The sequence below is a fragment of the Candoia aspera genome, chromosome 2, assembly GCF_035149785.1.
Source record: "Candoia aspera isolate rCanAsp1 chromosome 2, rCanAsp1.hap2, whole genome shotgun sequence".
NCBI classification, from domain to species: domain Eukaryota; kingdom Metazoa; phylum Chordata; class Lepidosauria; order Squamata; family Boidae; genus Candoia; species Candoia aspera.
In genome coordinates, this window is record NC_086154.1 from 24,611,552 (window position 1) to 24,624,307 (window position 12,756).

At 41.3% G+C, this 12,756-nt stretch overlaps 1 protein-coding gene across 1 annotated transcript in view; it reads left to right on the plus strand.

The window, feature by feature from the left end:
- The first annotated feature begins 2,480 nt into the window (after positions 1 to 2,480).
- SYNPR (synaptoporin) overlaps positions 2,481 to 12,756 on the plus strand; it is a 170,724-nt gene continuing 160,448 nt past the window's right edge. Inside the window, exons 1-2 of the mRNA XM_063296417.1 lie at positions 2,481 to 2,720; positions 2,881 to 2,946. Coding sequence (XP_063152487.1) covers positions 2,703 to 2,720; positions 2,881 to 2,946 — 84 coding nt within the window. The 5' untranslated portion in view covers positions 2,481 to 2,702. The remainder of the gene's footprint in view (positions 2,721 to 2,880; positions 2,947 to 12,756) is intronic.

Consider the following 12,756-nt stretch of genomic DNA (forward strand, 5'->3'; position numbering starts at 1 on the left):
GAAGTGGCCCATTCCAGTCCATTTCAGTTCACTGACGCCCAGAATGTCTATCTTTAATCTTGACATCTCACCAATAACCACATCCAATTTGCCCTGGCTCATAGATCTTACATTCCAGGTTCCGATGGTGTGTTGATCCTTAGAACATCGGATTCGCCGTTCACCACCAGCACCGTCGGCCGCTAGCCGTCCTTTCGGCTTTGAGCTAGCTGCGTCATCACGTCTGGGGCTAGTTGAGCTCATCCTCTGTTCCTCCCCAGTAGCATTTTGACCATCTTCCGACCTGGGGGTCTCATCTTCCGATGGTATACCGACATATCTCTGGTTGTACTGATCCATTTAGTTTTCACGGCAAGAATACTGAGGTGGGTTGCCATTACCTTCCCCAGGGATCGCATTTAGTCTGACCTCTCTGTCATGACCTTCCCATCTTGGGTGGCCCTTCACGGTTTAGCTCATGGCATCATTGAGGTGCTCAAGCTCCAGCACCACAACAAGGTAACGATCCTTTGCTGAAGGCTGTCAAGGTAATGCATGCTATATGCCAGCAAATTTGGAAAACACAAGAATGGCCATCAGACTGGAAAAAATCAACTTATATCCCCATACCAAAAAAGGGAAACACTAAAGAGTGCTCAAACTATCGAACAGTGGCACTCATTTCACATGCCAGTAAGGTAATGCTCAAGATCCTGCAAGGTAGACTTCAGCAATTCATGGAGCAAGAATTGCCCGATGTACAAGCTGGGTTTAGAAAAGGCAGAGGAACTAGGGACCAAATTGCCAATATCCGCTGGATAATGGAAAAAGCCAGGGAGTTTCAGAAAAACATCTATTTCTGTTTCATTGACTATTCTAAAGCCTTTGACTGTGTCAAATTGTGGCAAGTTCTTAGTGGTATGGGGATACCAAGTCATCTTGTATGCCTCCTGAAGAATCTGTATAACGACCAAGTAGCAACAGTAAGAACAGACCACGGAACAACAGACTGGTTTAAGATTGAGAAAGGAGTATGGCAGGGCTGTATACTCTCACCCTACCTATTCAACTTGTATGCAGAACACATCATGCGACATGCTGGGCTTGAGGAATCCAAGGGTGGAGTTAAAATCACTGGAAGAAACATTAACTATCTCAGATATGCAGATGATACCACTTTGATGGCTGAAAGCGAAGAGGAACTGAGGAGCCTTATGATGAAGATGAAAGAAGAGAGTGCAAAAGCTGGCTTGCAGTTAAACCTCAAAACAACCAAGATTATGGCAACCAGCTTGATTGATAACTGGCAAATAGAGGGAGAAAATGTAGAAGCAGTGAAAGACTTTGTATTTCTAGGTGCAAAGATTACTGCAGATGCTGACTGCAGTCAGGAAATCAGAAGACGCTTAATCCTTGGGAGAAGAGCAACGACAAATCTCGATAAAATAGTTAAGAGCAGAGACATCACACTGACAACAAAGGTCCGCATAGTTAAAGCAATGGTGTTCCCTGTAGTAACATATGGATGCGAGAGCTGGACCATAAGGAAGGCTGAGAGAAGGAAGATCAAACCAGTCCATCCTCCAGGAAATAAAGCCAGACTGCTCACTTGAGGGAATGATATTAAAGGCAAAACTGAAATACTTTGGCCACATATTGAGAAGACAGGACACCCTGGAGAAGATGCTGATGCTAGGGAGAGTAGAGGGCAAAAGGAAGAGGGGCCGACCAAGGGCAAGGTGGATGGATGATATTCTAGAGGTGACGGACTCGTCCCTGGGGGAGCTGGGGGTGTTGACGACCGACAGGAAGCTCTGACGTGGGCTGGTCCATGAAGTCACGAAGAGTCGGAATTGACTAAATGAATAAACAACAAAAGAACTAAACTGCCATACCGGCATCTTCAAGTATTGGCTATTGCCCGCATACACTACTCCTTTTTTGCGCTGTTCTCCCCTCCCCTTCATCTGCGCTTCCCAAATCACGATGGATTGATGATTATGAGACTCTTAGCCACTCCACAGCTGGCGCCCCAATAGCGATCCATCGTACGTTGAACATCAAACATTCCGTCGGTGCAGTTAAAATAAAGAATACACATCGGTCCTAAAAAGCTAACAAGGGCTTATTTCTAAGTAACTATATAAAAGTGTATAAACTGTATGCCCACTAAAGTTAACGAGGAAACTGAGCGTATATCTGGAAATTGCATTAAACAGTGGCAGGCGCCAGGCCTGCCAACGGCTCGTGATAACACAGTGAAGGACGTAGCGCGGGAACAGTTTCGGCTTGGTCGTACCCAGGACCGCCTGTTTCTTTTTCAGACCTCGGAGTTCCCGAGGTGGTCGGCTCCGTTCGGGTAAGCTGAGGAAACGCGCTGTTCTTGTCCGGGCAGAAGACGTGTCAAGGCCCGCCGTTCGGCGGTTACCTTACCTGCGCCTGCCCTGCGCTCGACCAACTCACGCGCGGCTGACACGAAGAAGGCGGCAAGGCAAAGCCGCGAACGCGGGCAGCCCGCCCCCTCCTCCCTTTCCCTCCTCCCAGCGCGCTCGGCTCGGGCGTGGATATTCTCCGGGAACTCAGCTCGCTGTCCAGCCTGGGCTCCTCGCCGCAGGCGACGAGCCTACAGCCTCTTCCGGGCGCTCTTCGCAGCTGGCTGCTGCAGCCACCGTCGCCGGTGCCTCGAGCGGAGCTGCAGTTTGCGCGCTGAGAGCTGGGCAGGGATGGAAACCGTCAACCAGGTAAAGGAGCCGGAGGAGGAGGAGGAGGAGGAGGAGGAGGAGGAGGAGGAAGCGGCGGCGGCGCGCGGGAAGGCTTCGCCACGGGCGCACGGAGGTTGGGATCCCCTCCCCCTCGCTCCGGGCATCCTCTGACTTTGCCCCCGCTTTTGTTTCCCCCCAGCTGGCCTCCAAGGGCAGTTTCCAGGCGGTGAAGGAACCCCTGGCTTTCCTGAGGCTGCTGGAGTGGGTAAGTCGGACGCCCTGGAATAGGGGGAGAAGTCGAGGAACGGAGGGGAGATGGCGCGGCGCGGATCCTTCCCTTTCGGCGAGTCCCAGAGAGGCTGCGAGGAGGCTGGAGAGAACAGCTGGTCGCCCTCCGTTGCTTTGCGTGAGCCTTCCCCCTCGCACTGAGGAAGGGTCCCCGGTAAAGCAAGACCGTCCGCTGTTGCGGAGGACGCGGCTGTGAGGCGGCCGAAGGGGCAGCACTTGGGTCGAGCCTCCAGCAGAGGCATTTCTTGGTGTTATTCTCTTAGTGGTTGGTGGCCCTTTCTGTGATTATGGACGCGTTGCTTCGCGGGCTGAGCACCTGCTTGAGGACCTCCGTCTCAGATTAAACGACCGTCCAGAGTCGTTTGTACGAGATGGGCGGTGAAGAAATGCGATAAATAAATAAATAAATAAATAAAGCCGGCTCTAAAAGAGTATAGAATAAGGTTGGTTTGTGTAGTGGCTTTTGCTGAGAGCCAGGAAGTGGAGGGAGGCAAAGCTTTCTTTCAGAGATAAGAATTCGGAGATAAGAATTTGGAGGGGGGATGGTGACTTTTCTTAAGTATAAACACCTGATAGGGGCACATGATCTTCTTAGCAACTGGCTTTCAAAAGAAGGAGGAACGATAAGCAATACAGGTTCAGGCATCCTGTTACGTCCCTATAATTTACCACAATTATCCCTTCCTAGAGACCTATTTACCACTCTGAATTGGAAAATCTCTTCCTCTGGCAGCCTATAAAACAAACTGGGAAGGGACTGACTGCTCTGAGTTCCTCATTTGCCTCGCCCAGCTGAACAGCATTTTATATCCTAGCTCCTACATTTTGATTGGACATATTTTCACTTCTTCATCAAGGGAATGCGGCAATTTAAATGCAAACTGGAATATTTCTGCGCAAGGTTCCTCTCTACTATCCTCCTCTTTTTAGGTATTTAGCAAAGTAGTCTTTGGGCTTTGGCTGTAAATTAAGGTAGATAATTAGTACAATAATGTCAGGGCTTTCAGAAAGGTATCTGCAGGTCAGATGACATCAATTGCAGTATGTTGGAAGGAGGAAGAGAAACCTATGTGATCCGAAAGCTCAGAGCATGTCATGAAGGATTAATCACACTCCTTTTCACCTTGAGCTAGGAAATTATGTAATATATACATAGTGTGTGTGTTGACTGATTCATTAGGAACTTATGAGGCTAGCAATCTTTAAAGAGAAAACTTTGTTTTACTCCTATCTTTAAACATATTTGAAAATGTGTATTTAGTCAGATTTTCCAAAGGCTTCTAAAATCAAGGAAAATGTGTTGGTAACATCTTGGCTTCACTTCTTCTACTGTTTTGATCCCCTCCCCTCACCTCCAAAAGAATTGTACTTTTTGCTTAAACACTTGTGGTGGTGGTGGATTTAATTAAAAAGGTATTTCAAAAAGTTGTGACTGCTAATGAAGTGTTCTATAATAGCAGTTTGTCACTTGCAGGGAATGTCTTGAGGAATGAATTGATGTTTCAGGTCCAGAGAAATACCCTTTGAAGGACATATGCATTGATGCTTCAAGATGAATTAATCTAAATACTGACAGCTCACATGGTAGTAATTATCTCTGTTTCAAGGATGCTACAAAGTCTGAGAGGTTGCTGGCATGCTGTCTACCCAAAGTCTGAAACAACCATAGAGAGTACATGTTCAGCTTGAAGAATAAGTAAAATAAGTGGTAATAAGGGCCAGAAGATCTTTTGCAAATAATAAGGCAATTGCGTTAGAAGTCTTGATTAATCCAGAAAACCCGGTTGTATCTGTCCATCCTGTCAGATCTGGCAGCCAAGGCATGCTCCAGGTCCCATCTATTACAGAGTGTCATCTGGCAGGATCCAGGAAGAAAGCCTTTTCTGTCATGGCACCCACCCTCTGAAGCACCATTCCCCTCAGAGATCAGACTTACCCTGACCCTGCTGGGTTTTCATAAGGCCTTGAAAACCTGGTCTTGTTCTCAAGCCTGGGGTTCTGGGTGTGTGCTTGACCATAAATCATGATTCTGTTTTTTGTTCTTGGCTCGTTTTTATTTCAGCTCCTCTATATATTATTTATTATTTTGCTATAATGTTTTTATCTTGTTTGTATTAATTGTTAACCATTCAGAGTGATGTACTTGAGATGGGCAGCAATATATATCAAATAAATAAATAAATGTCTGCATAGCATGGTGGAATATTCCAAACAATATTTCATTGTAAGTTCTGGTAGAACTTTTGATAGTGATGCTTCCTAGTTTTTGCAGCCCATTTAGGCCAGACATTTAAATAGGATGCCCATTATTATTATTATTTTTTGGTGGGAGGAGATTAGAGTGCCTACCATCCCAATGGTCATGCTGCCTGAGAATTCTGTGAATAGCTAAACATCTTGAAAGCGCAAAATTGGAACAGGCTGGATTAATCACTTGGGTTGACTGGCATATGAGGTTTTGTTTCTGTAGCAGGGGTGTATTCGTTTAATGATAAACCAGAGAAAAAGTCATTGTAAGTTAGGAGATCTAGATCTTTAAGATTTCAGTGCTGTATATCTAGGTGACCTTGGCTGACCTCAAAAGGGTTGATATTTGGATGAGACACAACCAAGAAATCCCTGTAGGTTAGATTGGGAACTTGAAAAAATGCCGGAAGAAGACAATCCATACTACTTCTCTTGTTGACAAAAAATCTAAATTGATGTAACTGTGAAGTCACCAGAGACTGAAAATGACTTGACAGATACTTTAATTTTTTACATTCATGAAATCTTGTGAGGTCTAGGAGGCAGAACCAAAGAAACCTAGTTGTGAACACATGATTGGTACTGTATAGGATCAGAAACTGGTTTGTATTTTATACAATATAGCCAGATTTTTCTGGAATTTGAAAGATGCAGTACCTATGAGTATTGTTTTTATATGTTGCTTTCCTTATTATGTTATGTTTTTTATTATGTGAGCTGAAATGTTAAGGTGCTACTTTGTATTACATCCCTCTGTTTCTTAGCATAGTTTCAATCTACAGTGTTCTACTGTAGCTCTAGAATAAGTTTTCTAATTCAGTCTCCATCAGGGATTTCTGGGAGGTCAAAAATGTCAAGATGGAGGCTGCAACATTATGACTGAAGCCCCACCTCAATTCTATATATGTCATGCATGTAAACTATCTTGATTTTTCAGGCTGTCCTGAACATGCTCCTGACCTGCATGCTTCCTCGATCCATTCAGTGAATCCTTGATTGTCCATATGTATATACAAATAACATTACAGTATTCCCTTTCAGAATAAGGAATGTTATTCAAAGTGTGGAAAAGGAGAAGGAAATCTGAAGAAGTTAAACACATAAGATAAGAAAAGGAACTATAGCTATACCATTCATTATGCCTCTCCATACCTTTCTGTCCTTGCAAACCATCCTTGCTTCCACAGGCATCCAGATGAAGAAAGACCATTCATTCTAAAAACAATCTGGCATGTAATCTAACACAAGGCCTGGAGAAAGACTGGGTTTTAAGGATAAACATTGTCCCAGAGGGCAGGTGTTACAACTAAGAAGGCCTGTTTCCTGGATCCCATCAGATGACACTGTTCAGTTGATGGGACCAGGAGCATGCCCACTTGTACAGGATTGTACAGGATCAGCAGAAACTACAGAAAGCACATGGTCCCTCAGATAACCAGTTCCTGTGCCATGAAGGGCCCTATAGGCGATAATCAGTACCTTGAATTGCACACAGAAGCCTATTGGTAACCAGTGCAGCTCAGGAAGCAATGCTACATGAGCATGCCCATAATTGCCAGGACTGCTGCCTTCTGGACCAGCTGCAGCTTCTGGGTGATTTTCAAGGGCAGCCCTATGTAGAGTACAGTGCAATGGTCTACATGTGAGGAGACCAAACCATGAGTGACTATCTGAGAGACAACCAGGTAACAGTGCAATTGGCACCCCATTTTGTTCTTTAAACTTCTCCTCTCTCTTTGTCTGAGGATCTCATCACCTCCATTTAGCCATGACTTTCTTAGTCTCTCTCTCAATCTATCTTCCTTCATATATTTATTTTGCAGTTCATTCATTATTCACTCATTCAATATATTTATTTCACACTAGTCACTCACTTCTATATTCAATCCACATTTATTCTGTACCCATTCATCTTGATGCTATCACTTCTTGCCCTACCTCACAAATTTCTTTATCCCATCCCAACTACATCCAACTTACTTGTATGTTTCTCCTGACATGATTGTTGATTATGTGGCATCAAGTTGATGCCACTTCTTAGCAACCACATAGATGAACTTTCTCCAGGATGACCTGTCCTCAAACTGGTCCTTCAGGTCTTTCAACAGGGCACCCATCACCACTGTATGTCTCTTGACATACCAAAGAATAGAACAGCAAGGATCATACCCCAAGGCAACTCTGGCTTGTAAAAGTATAATTCTATTTCATAGAGTACATCCCTCACTGTTGTACCTGAAGGTAATCCAGAACACTGAGTTTTCCAATAGCTCCTCCCCCAACTGCTAATTATACCAATAAAATTATTTGTTTCTATGGTGAATAGTTTTAAAGTATTTCAGTGAAAATAATAAAACAAAATGTGTCAGAATTTGGGGAACTTTCTTAATTCTTGAAATCATTACAGCCAAATATAACCACCAGAACTATTGGTTCCTTCCTACCTTCATAGATATTCTTGCTAAAAATGGTTAAAATTAATTATTTTTAATTTAAGAAATTTGCTATGCATTTTTTTCTTGGCCTTGAGCAAGGCAAAAAGTTCTGAGTTGAGTGGTGGTGTCATATGCAGATAATTTGGGACAAGACTTTTCCCTCAATAGTGTTTACGTGAGCTGCTTATCAAAGCCACCCATATGACAGTTCAACCAGGAACGTTAATGGTGTACCAGTGGTCTCTCATCACACGAATCTCTGAAGAGCAACTGAATAAGCAAACTAAAAATAGAACAAGAGACTATTAGACACCTGACTAATCTATGAGGTACCAGTTAGTCAAAGGGTTAATCACAGCGTAGACCATCCTTTCTCAACTTAAGCAGCTTTAAGATGTGTGGACTCCAACTCCCAGAATTCCCCAGCTAGCATACAGTGATAGGCAACACTGACTATCTTGAGGCTCATCTGTAACTTTATGTTCATTTCCCCCAACCTGGTGCTCTTGGGATGTATTAGAACTGCAACTCTCTAATTTCCCCAATATTGCTGCCCCAGTACACTGCTATTGTACTTGCCCATAGATTCTTAGAATCATAAAGGAAGTGTCCGGCCTAGCCCAAGAATGACACAGGAGCAATCCAGCCAAAGTTCAGTTCTTTATTTGCTTACACCGTATAGACATAATCTTGCCAGGCTAAACCCATGCTACTCTAACCTAATGGATATACTGTACCCTGGGAGATTTCCAGGGTGTGGCTACTCTGAATCTCTTCCTCTTCCCACGGTCCAACTCTGGGCTGTGCTCTCTCTTGTCTTGCCCCCCTCCTTGGAATGTGCTCCCTCCTTCCTGGGGACCAGCTGCATTACTGTAGTCTATCACATCACCTCCCCCTTTGTAGACACATTCCATCACAGGATGGAAGGGGGCATTTAGATCACTGAGTCTAAGCCCTACTCAGCATAAGAAACCAAATAAAAACATATTCAGTGGGTGGCTGTCCAGCCTCTGCTTGAGCATCTCCAAGCAGAATTCACAGTCTTTCTCAGTATTTGCTTCTGCTGTTGAACAATTGTTACTGTGTGGAGGTTTTTCCTAACACTCCACAGAAATCTGCCTTCCTGTAACTTAATCCATATTCTGTGTCATATACTCTGGAATATACCTTCTGTGTTACAGCCACTCAGGTATTTGAAAGGTGCTCTCATGTCCTCCTTCAGCAACCTTTTTTTTTAAATTCTAAACATACCCAACTCCTCAATCTTTCTTCCCAAAGTTTAGTTTTGAAACTTCTGGCCATCCTTGTTGTCCTTTTTTGCACCTCTTCCAGTTTCTCTTAAAACAGATACCTAGAAATGGATGTAATACTTGAGATGGGATCTGACCAAAGTAGAATGAAGCGAAATAATTATTTCCTATGATTTAAAAAGTGTACTTCTATTAATACAACCTCAAAATGCATGTGTTTTTTAATCAAATGAGGTTATACTGTTGACTCATACTGAGCTTGTGATAAACTTCAACTGCAGAATCTTTTTCATGAATACTATTATCAAGACAAGCATTCCTCACTCTAGAGCTGTGCATTAATTTATTTTTTCTAAGTGAAGAACTTTGCACAATTAAATTGCATTCTGTTACTTTCAGTCCACTTCTCAAGATAATTTTGAATTTCTGTTTTTTGAGCTCTCCAAAGTGGGTGAATATATTCTAGGGGGTACATAAAATGATCCACTGGAGTGCAGGAAGAAAATATTAGAATATATGTATTTACTTTGTGTCTAAAAAAATAAGAAAGAAGTTAAACTATACTAATGCTTAACATACTATATGTATCCGTGTGTGGTGTGTTCCATCTGGCAATGGAACTAATAATAATAGAAGTAGAACGACTGTGGCAAAAGAAAGCAAAGATAGTACCAATAGTAATAGGTGCCTTGGGTGCAATTCCACAACTGGACTACTTGAATACCATGTGCATTGACAGAATCACCATCAGTCAATTGCAAAAGGCAGCTTTACTTGGAAAAGCTTACATCCTGTAACAATACCTTTAATATTATTAAAAAACTACATCTGCCTATCCCAGGTCCTTGGGAAGGATTCAATAGGTGGACAGAAATGTGAAATCCAATCTAAACATCTGGCTAACTGTGCAACCAACCATAATGTATAATGTACATAATATATTAGTACAGTAAAATAAGTGTATATAGTTTATAAGTAAACATACATATATTAAGACTACATGTTCAAAAATTATTTACTGATAAATGTGTCCCATCCTGTTTCATGCTGACTGCAGATTTGATAAACATTCCTTCTACCTCATTATCCAAACTGATGAGCCCTTCTTGAATGAATGAATGAATGAATGAATATATATATATATATGCCTGAGTCCCAAACAACTCTAGGCAGCTTCTAATCAAAAACCAACCTGTTAAATGACAATACAATATACCAGAAGAGCAAACTACAAAAACAAAACAAAGCAAAACAATATACAAGTATTAAGCCAGCAGTGTATTCATCTGATAGACATGCCTTCCAGCCATTAAAACTGTCTGCTTCTATTTGCAGCCTGTTTACCAGAAAACAAGACTCAAGGTATCCAATGAAGCTTAATTTTCCAAATCAGTCTGCAAATGTAGATTTTGTTTTGTTCTTATTGTTTCACAGTGACCCTTAAAAAGCCAGTTTTCCTAATGTTTGAATCCTTTTTGATGACTTGAACAAAGCCTGACAGATATGTAACTTCTGATTTGAGCAGCTGTCTCTGAAAGAAAATGTTAAATAAAATGGCAAAAGACAGTAGGTCATACCTTGATTTCCTTAGTCTAGATAAAACATTTTTTTAAAAAAATCTACATTTGTTCTGTTCTTTTTCTTTTCCCTTATTTGTCTTAATATGCATTTCCCTTTGTCCCAAGGCAGAAACTGAAAACTCTTTAATATACAGATAAGATTAGCATACTGTATTTATCTTTCCATCTATAGCTGGAACTTATTTTTCAATCATATTATGCAATCATCAGATAATCAAACCCAACAGGCTGACAACTGTCAGCATACAGTACATCAAAAAAAGTGATGAGAGTATTTGATCAAAATTGTATTGAAGAAACCCAAATACTCTGGTACAATGAGACTTGTTGAAAGTAGACACTCCAGACAAAAAAGTTACTGCAAGGCAATCATTTTGTTCAGTTCTGTAAAGACATTTCCTACATCCAGAACTGATTGGACACTGATCAAAACAGAAAGGTGTTCAGAAGCTGCAGTTGATTCAAAAGACTTCTGCCAGATTTTTAACTTGAGTAGATAAGCCAGTAGAGAGCCAGCTTGGTGAAGTGGTTAAGGCACCAGGCTAGAAACCAGGAGACCATGAGTTCTAGTCCCACCTTAGGCACAAATCTAACTGGGTGACATTGGGCCAGTCACTTACTCTCAGCCCTGGGAAGGAGGCAACGGCAAACCACTTCTGAAAACCTTGCCAAGAAAACTGCAGGGACCTGTCCAGGCAATCTCCAAGAATCGGACACAATTGAACAGATTAAAAAAAAAAAGATAAGACATAGCATCTAACTTTAATTCTATTTCATTTTCATTGGCTGATTACTTGTTCCCAGAACAAATTCAGTATAGGAGTTTAATTTTATCTTAAGTTAAAAAACAAGATAACTTGTCTGCCTATAAGTACTCTGCTATATCACTCAGGATGATACCAGAGATCTTGCTATGTGTCTTTTCACGAATTGAAGTTCAGTGGTAGACACTAGTGACAAACCTTTCTTAGTGATGCATGTTTATTTGGGAATGCTCTTCATAGAAACGTTATCTGATTATTATAAATTGTTCTCTTTTTCCACATAGAAAAAGAAATAAGGCTTTCAACCATATTTAGACAGGAATGGTGTAGTGTGCTGGTGATGATCTGTTCTGTAAACTGACATGTACTACTGCTGCTCCAATGTTGTTATTTTATAACTTTTTTGCTTTTTATTATTTTATATAGATTTTAATTCAGCACCACAAGCTGAATTGACTTGTAAATGAAGAAAATAAATAAATAATTTAAATAATAGCTTTTCACAAATAATTTTAATGGGACCAAAGTTTAAATCTACTTCTACTGGTGTTCCTAAATCTGACCCTTGCTAAATTAAATATGCATATCTATTTAAGTTGATTAAGTTTACTACATTGCATACTTAACTGCATCCACACCTGATCTATTATTCTGATCTATTATAAATTCACTGAAGAAAATATATGAATTTATTTCAGACATAGTATACTCTCAACTTTCCCAACCCTTTCTGAATGAGTTAGATTAAACTCCTAGAATTCTTAATTTACTTTGGGCCATGCTGGCTCTGAATTATGGGGAATGCACTCCAATTACATCCAATTACATCTAGAAGGCACTAGATTAGAGAGGTGGCTTATATAAACCACGAGATACAAAGATCAGAACAGTACCACCACCACCTCAATCTCATTATTTAGCTTTATTCTTCTAATTGGATATTAATGAAAGTGGGAGAATACAACCATCCCCATCCTTGGTACACATCTCAACTGAGGGCAATGAAACAAGTCAGGAGAAGACTAAAATGCAAGTTTAGGAAAAGTCATCTTGATGTTGATTGAACAGAAGTAAGAATTCATTACTGACTGCATTTTGGGGAGGGGAAAAAAAAGCGATTCTCCACTGTTCAGTACTGTGGAGAGAAGCTGAAGGAATTGTATTTTAACAGTTTCGTTCCTCCTCGTGGATCCAGTTTCAGAATACTGGTAGCTGTGTCACCCAGCTGTGTTTTGTCCCCAGTACTATTTAGCATTTCATTGAAGGTATAGGAAACAGTCATATACTTGGGGGCTAGATGTGATCAATTTGCTGATGGCATTCAGCTCTACTTCTACATACATCTGAAACAGCAGAGGCTGTGTATGTTCTAAATGGTGTCTTCACGGGGAAAAAAAAAACACAAGCTTATTTCAGAAGCTGAAATTCTATGAAGAAAAATCCAAGGTTCTGGAATCAGTACTGCCAAGGAATTAAATCTGACATGTAACAGAAATTGAAATACTAAAGTT